At 38.1% G+C, this 18,674-nt stretch overlaps 1 protein-coding gene across 1 annotated transcript in view; it reads right to left on the bottom strand.

The window, feature by feature from the left end:
- LOC137170487 (stromelysin-3-like) overlaps positions 1-18,328 on the bottom strand; it is a 30,241-nt gene extending 11,913 nt beyond the window's left edge. The window contains exons 1-5 of the mRNA XM_067573910.1: positions 17,612-18,328; positions 9,686-9,963; positions 3,028-3,171; positions 463-596; positions 87-301 (exon numbers count right to left, since the gene is read on the bottom strand). Of these exons, the coding sequence (XP_067430011.1) occupies positions 87-301; positions 463-596; positions 3,028-3,171; positions 9,686-9,963; positions 17,612-17,725 (885 nt within the window). The 5' untranslated portion in view covers positions 17,726-18,328. The remainder of the gene's footprint in view (positions 1-86; positions 302-462; positions 597-3,027; positions 3,172-9,685; positions 9,964-17,611) is intronic.
- Positions 18,329-18,674: the final 346 nt, after the last annotated feature.

Genomic DNA, 18,674 nt, shown 5'->3' with positions numbered 1-18,674 from the left:
CATGTAAGTTGCAATACAAAACTGGTGAAATCTTGTAAAAACAGTACATGTAGGTTTGAGGTCCAATCCCAGTATTATTGTCTCACCACTCCAATGCCAATCTCATTGGTCTCTGTCATCTCAGGCGGTGCATGCCGAGGGGGGCCATACAGATACTGGATGCCCCTCTTGTCATCCTCGCTCAGTTTCAGTGGGTAGGAGGTGCTGTAGAAAGGGCACATCACAGCATCCGGCTCCAGAGAATGCTGCAGGCCCAGGACATGGCCAAACTCATGGGCTGCCACTTGTAGGAGATCTGTGCCTAAACGGGACAACAAAGGATAAAGAGACAGTGAGACTAAAATTAGCTGATGAATGTGTTACTCTTTCGGGGAAGTTGTCAATTTAGAGAATTTTAAAACCAGGTTCTTTCAACATAAAGCACAACCACTGTTTACCTTAACATTTTTCACATGTACTTACCCACATCATTGCCCACAGTCCAATGCTCATCATAGTCAAAGTGGACTTCTCCCTGTCTGTGTGTTCGGGGGAAAAAGGCATGGGCGAGGATTCCTCCAGGACCATCAAATGGTAAGTCATCTCCATGCCAGTACCTACACAAGCACATCTATTATGTAATATCACCCCTTTGTAGATATTTCTCTATGCTTAGCATGTTGGAAATCCAGGTGGGAAGATAAAAAGCAAAAATTGTTTAAAATTGCATCATTTAGGGTGTCTGATTTATCCAAAAGTACCTTCTTCCTTTTTATGAGGCACAGTTGAGTAAACATGTGCTCTGTGAAAGCTGAAATGCTAACCTGAACATTACTGCAGTCAGGAGAGAAAAACTTTCCTTTGGTAGTTGCCGAAATTTACATGAACAAGAACAAACCTGCTAGCATTTACGTCAGCTCCTGTCTGTGAGCACTCACGGGATTACTAAATTGACGCACTGCATTTTTTTATCCTCAAAAGTTTATTTTTAGGAGGCATTCATTTGGATTTCTCACTGTGGTGACTATGGTGATTATTTTTATAGCTTGTGTTCTTTTCAAATGAAGTTCTGGGTTTTTAAAAAAATTCTTGTCATTTTGGTAACACTTTAGATCACGGCCTGCAACGTACAGTGTAATTATTCCCAATTTACAATTGTGTCCATTTTTGTGTCACAGTACAGTATGTACCAATACATACATGTAGGTACAAGGGAACAAGATGTGTAGTTAGGGAATAAGGAGGGGACAATCTGGTAACTTACAAAGAATTTATACGGAAGGTATTTTAAAAATAACAGGTACCTCCTCTAATATCACAGGTACAGCATGACCTACTGAGCAACACAGCTCAGCAAGCAAGTTCACAGCTGTTACATACTGTACAGTAACAGGACATCATAAAAATGCTTTTCTACTTACTGCATTCAGAACTACAGAACTCATTACCCCATCTTCCCCTAAACTTCCAGCTTTATTGCTCAGTAACGGTCATACTGTAACCTGTAATAATAGAATAAATGCCTGTGGTTAAGATTCTTATAGTGTAAGTTCTCCTCAAGTTCCTCCCATATGTCAGATTGTTGCTCAGTAGGTCATACATACTGTATACCAGTAATATTAGAAAAGGTAACCATTACTTTAAAAAGTACCTACAGTATAAATTCTTTTTTATGGCCAGATTGTCCCCTCCTTATTCCCTAACTTCACATCTTGTTCTCTTGTACATACATGTATGTATTGCTACATACTGTTAAACTAAGAATTACATTGTAAATTGGGAATAATTACGCTGTAAATTGTAGGCTGTAATCTATAGTGTTACTGTAAATTTTTGTATTTTCAGTATGTACTTAAAGAACATTTTAACAATAAAATATATTTGAATCTTTTTGTAGTATACCTCAGTTAAAAGTACTGATGCACTTCCCCTATATGTGGACCAAACATGGTGTCATGTACAGTATATACAGCAGTAAACACAACCCCATAACTTGCGAGAGTTCAGGAATTTGTTTGGTCTAAAACCACATGTCCATACACTAAACTCATTCTCGGCCACATACAGTATGTGCAAATACCTTTTTGACTGCTGTGTTAATAGTTGTGTGTAAGAAATGTTTGTTGTCTTTTATTTTTATTTCATACTTTCATACTCCTGTTTCCATGTTCTTTGTTAAGTGTTGCCTGACAACTTGAGTGAAGGCTAAAAGCTGAACTGCATCAGTTTCATTATAAAGTTGCTTTCAATAATACAAGAATGGAATGCTTGGTTTTGCAATCTGGGGTGGGCTGATGCCCCTCAGCAGCTCTGGCTGCAACATGTTCTGATCAATTTTTATGATCAAGACCCTGGGGATGAGGTGAAAATATTGTGAACTTAAGTTCATCAGCACCCACAGAGCTGTCAACCGTGCTCACTCACTCACTGAGTGGCTGCAATAACTTTAATTTAGCAGCTAATTATTCACAAATAGAGAGCAGCTTGATTTGTTTGAACCATTTTGTTATGTTTTCAGTTAAGGGAAGGATCCTTTAAGGGCCTTGCTTTCTCTTTAAAGTGAATATATAATTTAAGATTTAGCTTCCCTCCAAACGCAGTAATCTTCAAATAGTCCCTAACAGCAGAGATGAAAGCGAGTTATGAAAGTAACTTGCACAGGTCAAGTCTCAAACTAAAAAAGGGGCTTGGCAGAGTGGTTATGAGACTGTAATGTGGGTGTAAAGTTGTTATGACATGGAAGTATTGTAAACCAAATTCCAAAATGACTCATCTGAGTTTTAAAAAATGTAGCTGGAGGCACGCTATTATAAATCTTGCCAAACAAGTCCTGTGTTGCATTCATTCATGTTTGTGATATTCTATCGGGCCTGGCTAGGACACATCTGGTTTGGTTTTTCTTTAACAAGAGATCCAAGAGATGCATGTCAAGGTCAAATAACTGAGATTATCTGGAGCAGCTCTGCTCTCTGAAATCTATCATTAAGCAAAATTGTGCCTATTAACAACAAAACTGTGTTCTGGTGCTTGCTGTGGAGCCTTTTTTACCTGTTGAAGTCAATAATGATGTCAGCTTTGTCATTGGTGACCTCTGTGAACCTCAGAGGAGTCACTGCGCTCCACACACCAAATGCCTCCTGTAAGATCCGGCGCACTTTGTCCTCACTCATCTGCCAAGGGAAACGCACAATCCTATTGGATACACACAAAGACAAACACACACACACAGCACTTGTGAAAAAACATATTTGTGTCCTGTAACCATGTTAAATTCCTGCATAGGCTGACTTTCTGTGACTTTCCATATGTACTTTCAACTTTCCAATAAAGATTTAGGGCTCTCTTTTCATGGAGGCACAATGGCTAGTGTAAGCAGCACTCTGGTATTTTCCTGACCTTGAAACTTGCTTTGCCCATCTGCGTAGTATTTTGGTGAGCAACGCAGAGCCATGGTGCAGAGGAGGCTCATTTAGCAGCATAAAGCCAGTTATTGCATTTTGGTTGAAATTTGGTTGAAAAACAAATGTCTCAGGACCACATCTGTTTCTGGAGCAGCATCAATCTACTGCTGTTGCCGCTGTGATTTTATCAACAAGAGCAAACTAAATATTTATTGTACCAGTACCATTACACATGGTCGTTCACTGTGTTTACCTTCATTAAATCACTTGATGCTACCAGGCTGCTACAGAATAACCTCACACACCTCTTCATACATCAAACTGGTTGTGTTATAACTCGATATCCTGCCTGTTTATGAGTTTATGATGGAGATATCAGGTTAGCAGGGCTCATCAGCCTCTTTTTCAACTTTCTTTTCAACAAAAGTTGTGCTTCTTGTTTTATTCTTGAGATGCATTGTGATGCAAACGCTGTTGTGTAACATTAATTACTAAACTTTGTGACCATTTACAAGGTGAACTACATTAGAGTTATGGCTCTATAGTTGCGTCGGTCCAATGCAATCACCAAATATAGCCTTTAAAAAAAAAAAGTTTGATTTCTATTGTTATTATAGCAACTTATAATGAAAAAAAACTACTCTATCTGTCTTTAGGTGCAGATTTGTAGTGATGTGTGTTCATGTCGGCACTCTGCACCATCCAGACATTTCCTCAAGAGAAGCTTTCTGTTTGTTGAGCTGTCGTTATCATGTTTAAATGTGATTGGCTTAGCTGTTTAAGAGCAATGAGAGCAGTGACGTGACTGGCTGAGACAGTATTTAATCATCACCACACCTACTGATCTATATCCACCTTCACTCAGCCCTTTTGCACTTTGCGTTGCTAGACATACATGAAACAAAATAGCAGGTGCGCATGGAGATGCCCACACAGTCCTACCACAACGTGCTTGTCGTTGGCACTTGCGTGGTTAAAATATGGCCATGTGTATCACGAGCTTGTCGTTGCGCTTGCGCAGTTAAAACATGGCCATATGTATCACTTCATGTCTACCTCCCACAGCAGCTGGGAAGTACTGTCTTCATGTCACGAGTGAATGACACAAAAGGTTGACTAAAAAAGTAGAATTACCAAAAAGCACTTAAATTTCATAATAATTACCAAAAACACTAAAATACCACAAAATGTATCACTAAAAGGAAACATAGTACATACAATTGTTGAACCTGCTAACACATAATTGCCATGGATAAAAGTGCTCATGTGAAAGCCTTGAAATTCCAAGTCTAGTGTGGATCGGTAGTATCTTTTACACGATGATGATTGTAGCCTGTAGCTAAAGTGTACACCATCAAAATTTAAAAAACACATTTCCTGGAGAAAATGCATGTGATTGCTGAAAGCAGAAAGTTACAGCCTGCTTAAGAACAGTGTATTATAACAATGCATTTCACAGTTGGAATTATAAATTGTAGACAGAAAAGAAGGAGTGTTATAAGCACTGTGAAATAAGGAGAAAAGAGAAAAGGTACAGTTACTACAGATTTACTCTGACCAATCCTAATTCTACTTTATTGTTAAACCCAAGCCAACTTGATTTGTGCTGACATAGTCACGGTACTTAGTGAGTATATTTTTACAAAATACTTGTCTATATTTTACTTTTAGGCTAACTTGGTGAAATATAATTATATCATGCAACTACCTGACACTGAAGTACTTTGCAAATCATTATATCTGGTATCGGTGACAGTCTTACTTCCATTAATACTCAAAATTTCCTGTAACACAGCTCCAAAACCATATTAATTGATTACATTAAAACAGGAAAAAAAATTGTTGTATGTTCAAACAAGTAAGTAAGACAGCTCTGAACCATGCATGACACATGCATATACACGTTTATTGAAATTTATTGAAATTTATTGTAAATTTTTTGGTACAAGATATAAAACCTCCGCACCAGACTCTCCAACTACAATAAATAAACCATACAACAAAACAATACCACAAACAAACAATAATTTCACAAATAATCAAAAATCAGCATTATAATTATACAAAATATCCTTTGTTGACCAGAATGTATCCAATCTAATTTTAAAAGAGTTAACTGAAGGAGACTACATCCTTCAGTTACACTACATCCTCTGGAAGTTTGTTCCATGTTTTTAAAGCACGAAGTGTGAAGAAGTTTTTTTTTCTTTTCAGAGGAACACTTTAGTGGGAATAATTTTAAGTTCCCTCTTAAATCATACCTATTATTCCAAAAGTGGATGACAGGCTCAGCTGTGATATCATATGTTCTGTGAACAAGTTTATCGACGTAATCATGTCTCAATCATGTCTCCTCTATGTTTTTTTTCTATACATTTTAATTTATAAGGACACCAGACTGAACTTGCAAATTCAAGATGAGATCTCACAAAGGGTTTATATAATGGAGAAACTATTTCCTTGCATAGATTTTGAAAAGTTCTTCTGATTATTGCCACTAGAGAGTTTGCCTTTTTGTGTTTTTCTAAAATATGCATGTGGAATTCAAGTGAACTATCAGCCATTACACCTATATCATTTTTCTCTTCCACTCGCTGAACTATCCAACTGTACCATTAACTATGTTATCATTTGAATTCCCAGTGTGTAAATGTTTACATTTTTCTGGATCTTCTTGCAGATGGGCTGTGTCGGTGTCCTTTGTAATTATTCTAAATATTTTTGTGTCGTCACCGGTCACCGGTTTCCAGCCTGAAGTGGCACCATTTACACATCTGCTGCTTCCTATTATGTATGCAGTCTGTAACTCTGTTGTCTATGCAATAGGATTATAATGAGGAACTGTATCAAAAGCTTTTTTGAAGTCCATATATGTGCAATCGACTGACTGTCCTCTATCCAAAGCTGCTGACCACTTATCAAGAACCATGAGAAGTTGAGGTGTAGTCAGTCTTCCAGATATAAATCCATACTGCTTATTGCTAAAAAGTCTGTTTTCAGATGGTCAACATTGTACAGTATGTCTTGATTAGATTTTCCATTGTCTCATATACTACAAATGTCAGACTAACTGGCCTGTAGCTTCCCGCTAATGATTTGTTTCCTTTTTTTGAAAATTGCACCGATTTGAGCTTCTTTCCATTCACAGGGTAAAATTGATTCTTTAAACGATTGATTATATAATACTAATAGATATTCAGCAATCACACCATTCCTTTAAAATCCTAGGATGTATCGCATCTGAACATGGTGATTTATAGATGTTAATATTCTGTAGAAGCAGTTTTGTATCAGTAGTTCTTATAAAACGTTCTATTTGCTGAACTTCCAATCTTGGCAATTCAGGTATGTGCCCTTCAGGTTTGTTCACAAATACACTGCTTAAGTATTCTGACAATATTTCTGCCTTTTCTGTTTTTGGGGAGTTATTATTACTGTGATATAATTCTCCTGCTGATGTTTTAATTTTTGTCCTGTACAAATGCAGCTGCTCTGTTGTTTTTACATCCTGAATCTGTTAAATCCATTTGTTAATATAATTGTTTTAACCTAAATTCAAACCAGGGACAGGAGCTGCAAATCTGTTTCATCTGATGCATTGCCTCTCCATATGTACCTATGTTTATTTGCATTACTGGTATTGTCCCTCTTAAATAAAATAACAAATATATAACCCCATTCCATGCTTCGCAATGTGTTTGATTATGAAATGACTGCACAAGGTCAATTCAGTTAAGTTTATGAACCCTGATACTTTGTAAAGGTCTTAAAACTCTCATCTGTCAAGCAATGCAGCACAGCAGTTCTCAACATAGATTTAATGAAGCCATTTCTCAGTTTACATTTTCACACTTCTTCCCATGCATGGTTTTACTTTTATCCCAAATCAGTTTGATCCAAGTGTTTAAAATGTAAACTGATTTCAAAAAGCAATACGTAATAAAGTAAGCCTATATGCATACATGGTGGTCATAACCCTCAGTGTTCAGTGATCTTGTGATATTGTGTTAACAGACAGTGATTAGAGAATGGGTTCCTTCTTATTGTTCAGCTGTGTGGACGAGCTCAGACACATCAGACAGGATGTAATCTGAACTTCTTTACCTCTGGCAAGTATCACTGACAGTGTTAAGAGACCCCTCTCACTTCAAACAGATGATGAGCTTACTGCTGTGTAAGGAAACTCGTGTCAAAAATGAAAATTAGAAGTCAGCAGAGTTTGAACATACTGCCTTGCTGTGGTGTACACAGTTAAACCCCCCACCCCACCCCCACCCTGAAACTAATGACATTCCCATCAGCCTCAACTGTAATGTAATGTAATGAGTAAAAAATCAGCAGTTACCAAACAGTTTCCAAAGGTTGTTTCAAATGAGGGAAAGTAAATATGATTTCAGAGGAATATGTATGTTCAAACAAAGGGAGTTAATCTATGAAACAACTGTAGTGAAGAAATGAAAACATGTACAACATTAAGTAAGTTTAAACAAATCTTTAAAAATAACATATTGAACAGATACAGAATGAATGAACATAGAGGTGGACTGGAATAATATCATTTGGTACAGAGTCTCTTTTTGACTTGTGTTGTTTTTGTTTGTTGTTATTGTTTCTATTCTTTTAGTTTATTTTTTACATTTCTTTTAGTTTTAAGTTTGCTGTTATTTTTGTTTTGTTTTGTTTCGTTTCCTATATATTTTATTTTGTTATTTTAACATGTTCGAAATTAAAAAAAAAAAAAAAAGTGTTCTGTGCTAATTGATAAATGTAAGCGAGCTATGATGCTAAACTAACCTGATGAGCACGGTAAACATTACTTCTGAAACATCAGTGTATCACTGTCACCATGTTAGTAGCCTATGCGGATGTGAGCATTTAGCTTAGCACTGCCGTGCCTAACTATAACCTCAAAGAAACCCCATGGGCCATAGACTTTTGGTCTTGTTTTTAGCTAGCTGCATGAAAAATATCCCGGTATGACACCACTTAGCCACAAAAACTGTAGGCCAAAACTAAAAATAGTTTTTGGCCACATGGGGGCAGCATAACAAGGCATATTATTACCCTGTGAAGTTGATGTGTGTTAGCGAACAGTTGCCTACATCCAGCAGACACAGAACAACATTATCGTTCTTTTAGAGTCGTGTTTCTAGCCACCTGGTGATTATTAGTCTAATATTCTCTCTCCCTTTAAGCATTTTTTTTAGTCTCTATCAACCCCTGAGAGAAACATCTCAGGGGGTTAGTGCTAAATGCTTCACTATATTCACCACTTAACTGCTAACTTTGGCTGCTCTTCAGTGCATTTCTTCTGAAAAATTGTATGCTGCTGCTGGAAACACGGTTGATGAGAATAGACTGAACCAAAACAAGCCACTAAAAGTTCCATAGGGCTGAAAGGACAACAGTTATCAGTACACACAGTGAAATGTACCAGAAACTGGATGAGCATTCCCACGGATCCCAGTATTCATGTTATATGATGTTTTGATTTTGCATGTAGAATAGAAGTTTTATTTTTAAATCAATGTTTCTTCTTATTGGCAAAAACACCAGTGTCTCAAGTTTTTCTTGAATGTTTACTGCCCACTGCTCACACATAGATACTTTACAGGCTCAGTTACATTGTTGAAGCCCACGGAGCGCAATCTGTTTGTCATCCTATTCAAATGTTTTCTTGAGTTTACACACTGCACAATAAAAAGAGTCTGTGTAGACTGTTAACACAAGAACATATGCACACACACAAAGTATTTCAGAATGAGGCTGACTTGATTCAGAACTCTACTTTTGTCACACTTACCACCCTGATAAACTCATAAATAACAGAGTATCTACTACAATCATTATTGGGTAATCTAACTTTTAATTACAGGATGATTCCAGAATTTACGAGGCAGCTGGCAGCCCTACTTCACTGCTTTCACAAACTGAATCTTCAAACAATCTACACCACAATGCTTCGTGCAAAGTTAAAATGTAAACACATTTTCATGTAACTAACAATTAGCTCCTTACTAAACTTGAGCCTTCAGTTTTGTTTTGCTCCAACATACTGAAATGGATTTGTTTCTCTGGAGGTCATGACACCCTTGAGCCAAACTGCAAAGAGAAGCTGTCTATTAACTGTGATTTAAGACAGGCAGACTTTGAGAGACTCTTTATTTATCTTGTAATATATTCAGCTAATCACCAGGGGAAAAAAACACATGAAACATTTCTTAGTCATTGTTGAAAAAGTTCACATTAGCTGTAAAACTGAGTCTTTCCAATGTATTTACAGACAGAATGTTTGTGTTTCTTACTTGTAAGTGAGGTCAGTATTCTCCCAGCGCCCTCCAAAGAGTGCAAATCGCTTCATGCGCTGCTGTCTGCTCAGTCCTCCCGTCTCCTTCAGGTTGTAGTATGACAGGCTGACCTGTGTTAAGGTGGGATAGTCCGGGACTCCACAGCGAGGACGCTTCCAGAACTCTGTGTCATTTTTTGGGGGCAGTGCAGACTTCAAATGGTACTCTCCATTGAGCGTGTCTTGTTCATGTCGTCCCTTCTTCAGATCAACATGACTGTTGCTGTGAGGCCATCCCTGCAAACACAGGCACAGTCATTGAGGACAGATACAGACAACAACCATCTGTATTATTTTAATTACTGATTTATTAGCCGTGTGCTTTAAATGTGAATTTAACAAATCACTTCATGAATTGTTTTTATTGAAATTACTATTTCTGTTTACTTTAACAATGATTACCTGCTTAACAAGTCAAGAGTAATAAGCTGGACACACCACACCTTCCATACAGAACAATTAAGAGAGACTGGGAAATAGCAAATGTGGACAGACACTGAAAAGCAAGTTCCAGTCCTGCAGAGATATAGCTTCAGCATTAGACCCAACCTAGAACTGCACTAGGTAGGCACTAACAATTAATTTAATTTTAAATGATCAATTTCTTTTTTGGATTAACTGATTCATCGTTTTGTCAATAAAAATAGTGAAGAGTGCCAGAATTTTCCATAGTTCAGATTTAAATAACATGTTCGTCAGACCAACAATCCAAAACCCAATAATATGTCAGATGATATAAAACAAAGAAAAACAGCAAATCCTCTCAAGCTGGAACCAGAGAATGTTTCTGTATGATGAATGAATTAAGTGATTAGTTGATCAAAATTGTTGGCAACTAATTGTCTGCAGATTGAGTAAGACTTTTATTGTCTCACAGAGCCAGACTTTTGCTTAAATTATCTGTTCCACACTGCTCCCGAAGTGCTAAAGAGCCACATACTTTCAGTGGAAAAGATCTTCCAATTTACAGTCAAAAGGCTCAACCAGTGAAGGAGTGTTACAAGTACAGTGGCACCATTACAATGACTAGACAGTCTCATAACAAAATGATGGTGACTGTCCCAGTAACAACACTCTACAATGTCTCGTAGTGCGAGCTTCCCTCCGTGCAGGCAAGGACATCTTGTTTACCAAAAATGAACTGTATCAAACACAGTTTTAATACTTTTCTAGTAACCCTGTGATTGACCATCAGTCACACAGACTTTTTTCTTGTCCATGAAGGTCTTTGTTTTAGTTGTAAACCCATGGGGCCAAACTTAGGTGGGTCTCACAGGGAGCAGGCTAGACGATGACTTAGAATAGTTGCATAAATTATCTTAGAGCTATCATTCAGACCTTCACAAGTACATTTTATCATCTTTCACAATTTAAACACCTAACCCCACTCCAATCTACTGGCTGCAGCAAGGGATAGTTGATTTTAAATACACAGCTGCTAAATTTGACTGATGGCATCCTTTAGGGCTGATGGGACTTACCAAATATTGATATAATTTGAGGATATTTGGCGGTAAACTCTAATGATCTTAGTTTATTGTGACATTTTTGGACTCGATTCAGGCACTTTCCTTTTCCTCTTCATCGTCTTCGTGCTGTCATAAGGCTGTGGAGTTGTTGTGCTGAGTTGTACTGATTCAGATTTGTTGACTGATGTGTCAGTTGGACCAGAAGTCACTGATGTAGGTATACTATATGTAACAAATATATATGAATTCTTTTTTCGTTCTAATATTGCCTCTAAAAATATACTTAATGTAAACCTGTAGAGGTGAGGGGGACTGCAGAGTTGGTGATAATTCGTCACTATAAGCGACTACTTGACACATTATACATAGTCATTGGATCCATTGTTAATATAAAAATATTGATTAGAGCAGCTTTAAGAAACTTCAAGAGCTGTAGTCAGATGAGAGTCTAAGCTCATAAATCCATGTGATGACAGCAGCTTATGAATGTCATATGCTGCTATGCTGGGTGGCCAACCTTCCCCACACAATGAAGTCAGTTACTTGCTGATACAGTTTGATTTCTATTCTGCTGACATGACTGTTTCAAGCCAGCAGGGTCGGCTATTACACTAGCTTATAATTGTTGGTACAATTCAGGTTCAGAGTCGCTGAGTGGGACATTTTAAGACAAGAAGACAACAAGCTTGACCGCAAAAAATACTGTAGCTGAGAATGAGCAGGAGGGTGGAAATTATTAGGTGAGAACTGTAACGGGGATGGTGAATCATTGTCTTGTATCACTATTTGAGATGAATGTGATTCAAAACATGGAAAGTATTACTGTCATTCATTCTGGAAAACATGTTTGTGCTGTTTTCATCTGATATCAGACCACCTACAGTTTCACTGCTTTGAACTAATGTAATAAAATGCTTGTCAGAATGAACCTATGATATATGAATCTACACTAGAAAAGTTCCAACAACCACTAATCTGCCAGCTAAGACAAACACCTGTGCTCTTTGTTCTGCAAAACTAGGGATAAAACAAACAGGATTATTCTCTCTCCACAGACAAAGGGACCGTTTTAGCTTCGAGTTACGTTAACCTAGCAACCTAAACAAGTCCCCACCCCTCAGTGCAGAGTCTAATTAAACAGTATAATTTATTGATTAATTGTCCTTCATGACTTTAAAGCAAATAAGACCATGAATGAGAGGAATTTCAAGCTTAAACAAAGCTTCAAACGTGCTCTAATGTACAAGGATTATGGCTTAACACAGATGTTTGTTCAAACACTTGACAATCAAAAGCCACGCTGGTTCTGAGACAGCCTTGAAAAACAACAAAGTCTCTCGAATTAAGTCAGGTGTGCCATCTGGGCCAAATCAATCCGTTCATTATGCTGTCTAGAGAAGAGAAGTGTGCCTTAGTGCTTAAAGATGGGTAATTAATGGGCCACAAATCACAAGTGCCATTCCTACGACACCTAAATATGTCTAATTAGAGTCCATACTATATATACTTTCTCTACACCCATATATTTCTAATCAGGGTTAATGAGGCTGGAGCATCGCCCAGCATATATTAGTTGAAAGGCAGGGAAAAAATAGCAAAAGAGCATTATAACGCATCTCTGATTAACCATGTCTAAACTTAATTTTGGCACCTGCATGGCTTTGAAATACTTAAAGTCCCCTTGACTAAAAAATGTGTTTTGCTTCCTTTTACTTCCGTTGAATGTTTGAGCCCCACTGTGCAGAATGATGTGCAGTTTGTTTTCACATTCATCAGCTAAAAGGAGAAAGTTTCTCTGTGCTCACCCTAAATCTCAGTGTAACACCTAAACGCACCAGCAGCATTATTGTGACATCAGAACTTATTTGGAGACTACATTTACATTTACATTTACATTTTTCGTTTGGCAGACGCTTTTATCCAAAGCGACGTACATCTGAGACTGATACAACACAAGCAGGGATCTAGTCAGGAGACAACAACACATGTATGTACCATAAAGCTTAAGCCTGAGTCCGATAGGACGTAGGTGCCAACAGTCAAGTACGTTGTCCAGTATGCAAATTGTGTGATGTGAAAACTTGAAGCCTCCATTGCACATAAACTGAGAATGGACTTTACAATGAAGTAGGACACATCTTTTGTCCAGCAGTTAAACTTTTGAAATGAACGTACATATTCATAGATAGAGATATGATGTCATCAGGGTTATCTTGGCCCTGATGATGTCATCAGGGTTATCTCATCCGAGTGAGTTTGAGACGTTTTTAATAGAAAGCTCAATATATTGTATTATTTCACAATATTTTAAAAGTGGTTTACTCCAAAAAGTTAAGTTTGAAGTTTTCCTCACTTTGTGACATCACATATACTGTATATGTTTTGTATCTGCTTGTTCTAACCCTTAACTGAAGCTATATGATGCTTACACTGACGGAAATGTCAGATGTTTCAGTTGCTGCATCAGTTCATCAAAGGAAAAATTTCTAGTTCTCTTCTGAATAATTCTAATACATTTGTATATATAAGAAAATGTTGAGATTAGTGTTGAAACTAATGATTATTGTCATTATTATTAATCTGTCACTTATTTTATTGATTGCACATTGTGTCTATAAAATGTGAAAAATACCAGGGATGCACGTATGTATGATCAAGAAAGACAATATATGAAGGAAGAATTTAGGAAGCCTTAAAACTTTAATGAATTTGCCAAGTGGGTGGAGCAGGATTAATGTGTAGGATTTAATCTCTGGTCCACACTCCGGAGCAGAAGGTGGCGGTAATGCACCTAATACGCTGGTTGCCAACTGCCGTTATAAACCAAAAAGATTTTTTTTTTCCAAACAGAGTGGTACATCCTGTCAGCCAAGGTGTTTCCTATCTGTGCAGCCGAACTTAGCAGCACCTCAACGGGTTGCTTCTGCCTGACGGTCCCGGTGCTTCTTCCGCAGTCTCCACCTCACTCAAGCTGCCTGTCAGACCCACTGCTTCTTCCAACTTTAACTTGAATAACAAACCAGGGCTCGGTGCTCCGGTTGGATCCACATTGAGAGCCGGGGATAACGTTAGCTGAGAGGCTAGCGGAGCGTTAGCCGCAGCATGACCAGAGGAAAGCACAGCCAGCTAGCCTCTGCTAGCCTCCCAGCTAACGTTAGCCCCGGTTCTAATTGTGGATCCAACCAGAGCACTGAGCCCCGGTTTGTTATTAAAGTTAAAGTGGGAAGAAGCAGCGGGTCTGACGGGCAGCTTGAGTGAAGTGGAGCCTGCGGAGGAAGGACCGGGACCGTCAGGGTGAAACAGTCTGTGGAGGGAAGCACAGTCAGGCGGCGGAGGAGTTGGCAACAAATCAGCCTGTCATAATCAGCAGAAATGGCCGATGACCTGCGTGAAAATACCATTACCCAACTTCTTAGAGCCCAAAGTGACATTTTCAGATTGCTTGATTTGTCTGACCAACGGTCCAAAACCCAAGGATTTTCAGTTTATCATTTATGACAAAAAAAGCAGTAAATCTTACCTCTGAGAAGTGAATGATTGCTTGAAAGATGACTGAAACAACTTAATTATTAAAATAGTTGCCTATTCATTTTATGATGTCTAACTAATTGTTAACTTGTGTTATTATTATTATTATTAATGATTAACTAATTGACTAATCGTGTCAGCTCTAGTTGAGATCTTCACTGTAAAATAAACTTCTGCTAGTTTGAACACAGCTCTCATGCACAACATGAGCACATAATAATAGACCAACTGATTTGTCTGGCAGGGTTGAAGAGGTTTTAACCACTTCAACAAAGATGAAGCCACAGGCCACAAGTGTATGGGCAAGTTTTCATTTAAAAAGCATAAGCACAAAATCACATGACCCTAAAACAAAGTTTTTTCTATGTCAGGGGAATCCAGGAGATGGAGCTAACATGTCACTACAGGACACTGTGGCTGTGGTTGTGGACGTGCCCGAGCTTCAACCCAAATTAAGTGCTGAGCCCGTCTACAGAGTAGAGCATTGTTGTTTTATTTAATAGGTGTCATCTGTTACATTGGGGAGTCTTTGTTGATGTCACTCAAACATGTAAATACAAAGTGTGCATGCAGGTATGAGCATGCACAAGACTGCAAAAATGTGCACCACTAACAAACACACACTGGCACAGAAATCTATTTTACAAACCTCCACAAAGTTGCATGACACACACTGACCAGATGTCTGGAAATTCCCACTTTAGTCATGACATCAGTGTGTCTGCACCATAACATGGGGGTGTGTTATGAGAGGTTTCAAGGATGCTGATCTGACATTATTGTGAATGACTAACTTCAAAACTTGCAGCAACAATACATGTGCAGAATCTGATCTGACTCCCTAAACCACCACACTACAATTGTGATAAGATGTACTCCCACGGACATTCTCGGGCAGATAAAATGTAGTCCAAACTTTAGATAAATAATGTACATGAATTCTCTCAAAGGTAAATATTTAATCGCAGAAGCTCCCAGATATCAGCAAGTATTCTGTGTTTTGTGCACACATACAAGTACCAAGGGGGTGGAATGTTTGCAGGATGAAGAGTGGATAAGAGACTGATCCTCCACTGTAAACATCCCTTACTAAACCTCTTGAACCTCTCATTAAACATTTTTGACTTTACTTTCATAGATTTCCACATAAAATGCACTTATAGAGCAACTTCTGAATATGCCAATAAACAAATTATTAGCAAACTAGAAAAGCAAACATAAATTATTTACTTGTAGTCACAAAGGGTCTTATGGGGTGGCTTCATGCATGCTGTCAGGGCTTGACTGAATGTTGGGGAAGATTAATCTGTCAGCAGCAAGTCTGGTTTGACTATGAAGATTAAGTGCTTAAATATCTTGGATCATATAATGAATACCGATGTTTGGTTGTGTTTGCAGCGTCGTCCTGTTTGGTGTGGCTTGTTGTTTTCTTGCTGAAACTCAGTATAATATGCATACAGAAGTCTCAGTGGCAGGTTGCTCAGTTTCTGAGTGTCTGTTTGCCTGATGTGCCTCTTTCTGAGTGGCTGTATCTGCTGTTTTCTGCTTTTCTGCTCGAGTCAGCAAATGAGCAGATTTTTTAGCTTCCACAGACTGCCAGATGACTTGCCTGTGCCTGCATAATGTGAATCTTTCAGTCATGCTGTAGACAGCCACACCGGAAACCTGGCCTGGCATCCATCAAGTTGCAAAAAGTTTGACACAAATGACTGTTCTGTTTGGATATATAGTGCAATGACACAATATGCACAATGCTTTGTTTGTTGTTGTTTTTTCCTGAAAGAAAAGGAATGGTTGATTCTAATCTATAAAGACATCCGATCTAGTACAAACACTGCTATTGCATCACAACCACAGCACCATTGAGTTCCTCGAGGTCAATAATCCTTTAAGGCACCAGCTTTCAATGAGAAACTTCACATCTTTAATAGCATATCAGCCAGATAAATCAAGCTTATTATGAAGTGGAAAAGCATTTGCAGTGCATGGCAGGCCTCCGTTTGAACTAAAAGTTGACATATAGCCTTGCATGAAACTGACGTTTGAAATTCTGCCTTTTATTACAACTGAGCACATAAAAAGCAGAGCACAATTTCACCATTTTTTAGCAGTTTTATGAGAAACATGTCATGAAAGTGCTGACTAGGACCATTACACCCATTTTAAAGTCCTTACATTGGTTGCCTGTGAGTTTCTGTATTGATTTTAAAATTCTTTTACTTGTTTTTAAAGCACTTCATGGTCATGCACCAGCCTACCTGTCTGACATGCTTTCAGTGTATGAACCAGGACAGTCCATCAGGTCCTCTGGCACGAGGCTTTCAGTTGTTCCAAAGCGCAGGAAAGACTTTTGGTGAAGCACCGAGCTGTTGGAGCAGTCTGACGAGGATCTGAGAGCAGCTGGAAGTGTTGATATAAGCCTGGCTTTTTAATTAGAATTATTATGGCCATTATTTATTTAAGTACATATTTCTTATATTCATGTTTTAAAATGTTCTATTCCCTCTCACCGATTGTATTTGTCCTTGTTTATTTTAAATTATTTTTATTTTATTTTTTATCTGTTTTATTGGTTTTATTACTTTTATTTCATCATCTCTTTCTCTTGTGCATTAGTCTCAATTTGTTTTACTGTTTACATTTGTTCTGTCTTATTACCAGCTTGTCAGTCATTAGTAAAGAACTTTGAAATGCACTAATTTGCACGAAAGATGCTATACAAATAAAGTTTGAGTGATTGACTAAGTCAACAAATTCAGTATCATGTAATTCTTCTGTATACCATGACCTGTGCCTTTAACTCCATTTCTCTATTTCTGTTATACACACTCACCGCATCCTGCACGAGGCTGTGAGATCTCTGGCAGCTAAAGTAACGTTTCACTCACCTGTAGTTGCTTGTACCTGCTGACGGCCGTCCGCTCCAGCACTGGCAGAGAGTGAACGCAGAGCAAGAGGTGCAAAGGCAAGATGCTGCTGCAAAACACGACAGCCTGCATCATGTCCGCACAGACACAAGCTGAAACAATGACACGGTGTGCAGAGCAGAGAGCACGAGCTTTAATGAACGCTGCCGCCGAGCTGTGGAGGACGATGTGTTGTGGAAATCAATGACTGCAGGGGGATTTCTTTGTCCTCTTCAAATGACACTTTTTACAAGCTCCCAAGTGCTCAACTACACTGCACACGTCAGTTAACCCCTTTTACTCCAACTGTACAACGACTAATGGAAATGTGCAAAAACGCTTCATAAATTTGACTCTTGCCGGTGTTTTAACTGACAGAAAGTACTTAGTTTTCAGCGTGTAGTTTTATGTGTCAAACTTTTTTTTTTCAATCATTTCCCAAAGGTAACTGCTGTGTAACTGTTAATTCAGGGTTATGTAATTTGGTAGTCTACAGGAAATGAGCTCATTGTGAAGATTTTCAGAACTTAATTTGCTCATTTGTAGTTTGACACACAAAACTACACACTAAAAACTAAGTATTTCCTGTCAGTTAAAGAATTGTGAAGTGTGTAATTTAAAAGAATTTTTGTTTCTGTTTTTTCCTACAAATTGTCATAGTCCAAGCATATGGGTAATTGTGTGGTTTCCATTGTTAATACTTGCATTAAAGGGTCATCCAACCAACTTGGGAAATCATGCAGCCATAAAGAGAGTTCTTGAAATACCCTCTGAACAGCAGTAAGCGTTGTTATACGACCTTTTGGGTTTCTCAAACATCACTGAATATTTATCTTTTAGAGACATGGATGCTTAGCTCTGCAGCTCAGATGCAAGCTAATACACGAGAGATACAAACTGGGGCTAGACCCATACTAGGGATTTAGCATTGCAAAGGGCAATGCTAAATCACTTGATTGCCCCTTTAAGGAATATTTGATTGTTTTTCGCCATTCAGAAACTGCATTGTTTGAATTTTTTGGACAATAGGGAGCAGAAGAACTTT

Source organism: Thunnus thynnus, chromosome 19 (genome assembly GCF_963924715.1).
Source record: "Thunnus thynnus chromosome 19, fThuThy2.1, whole genome shotgun sequence".
NCBI classification, from domain to species: domain Eukaryota; kingdom Metazoa; phylum Chordata; class Actinopteri; order Scombriformes; family Scombridae; genus Thunnus; species Thunnus thynnus.
The sequence above is the reverse complement of the archived record's forward strand: the minus strand, read 5'-3'. Positions and strand labels throughout refer to the sequence as shown.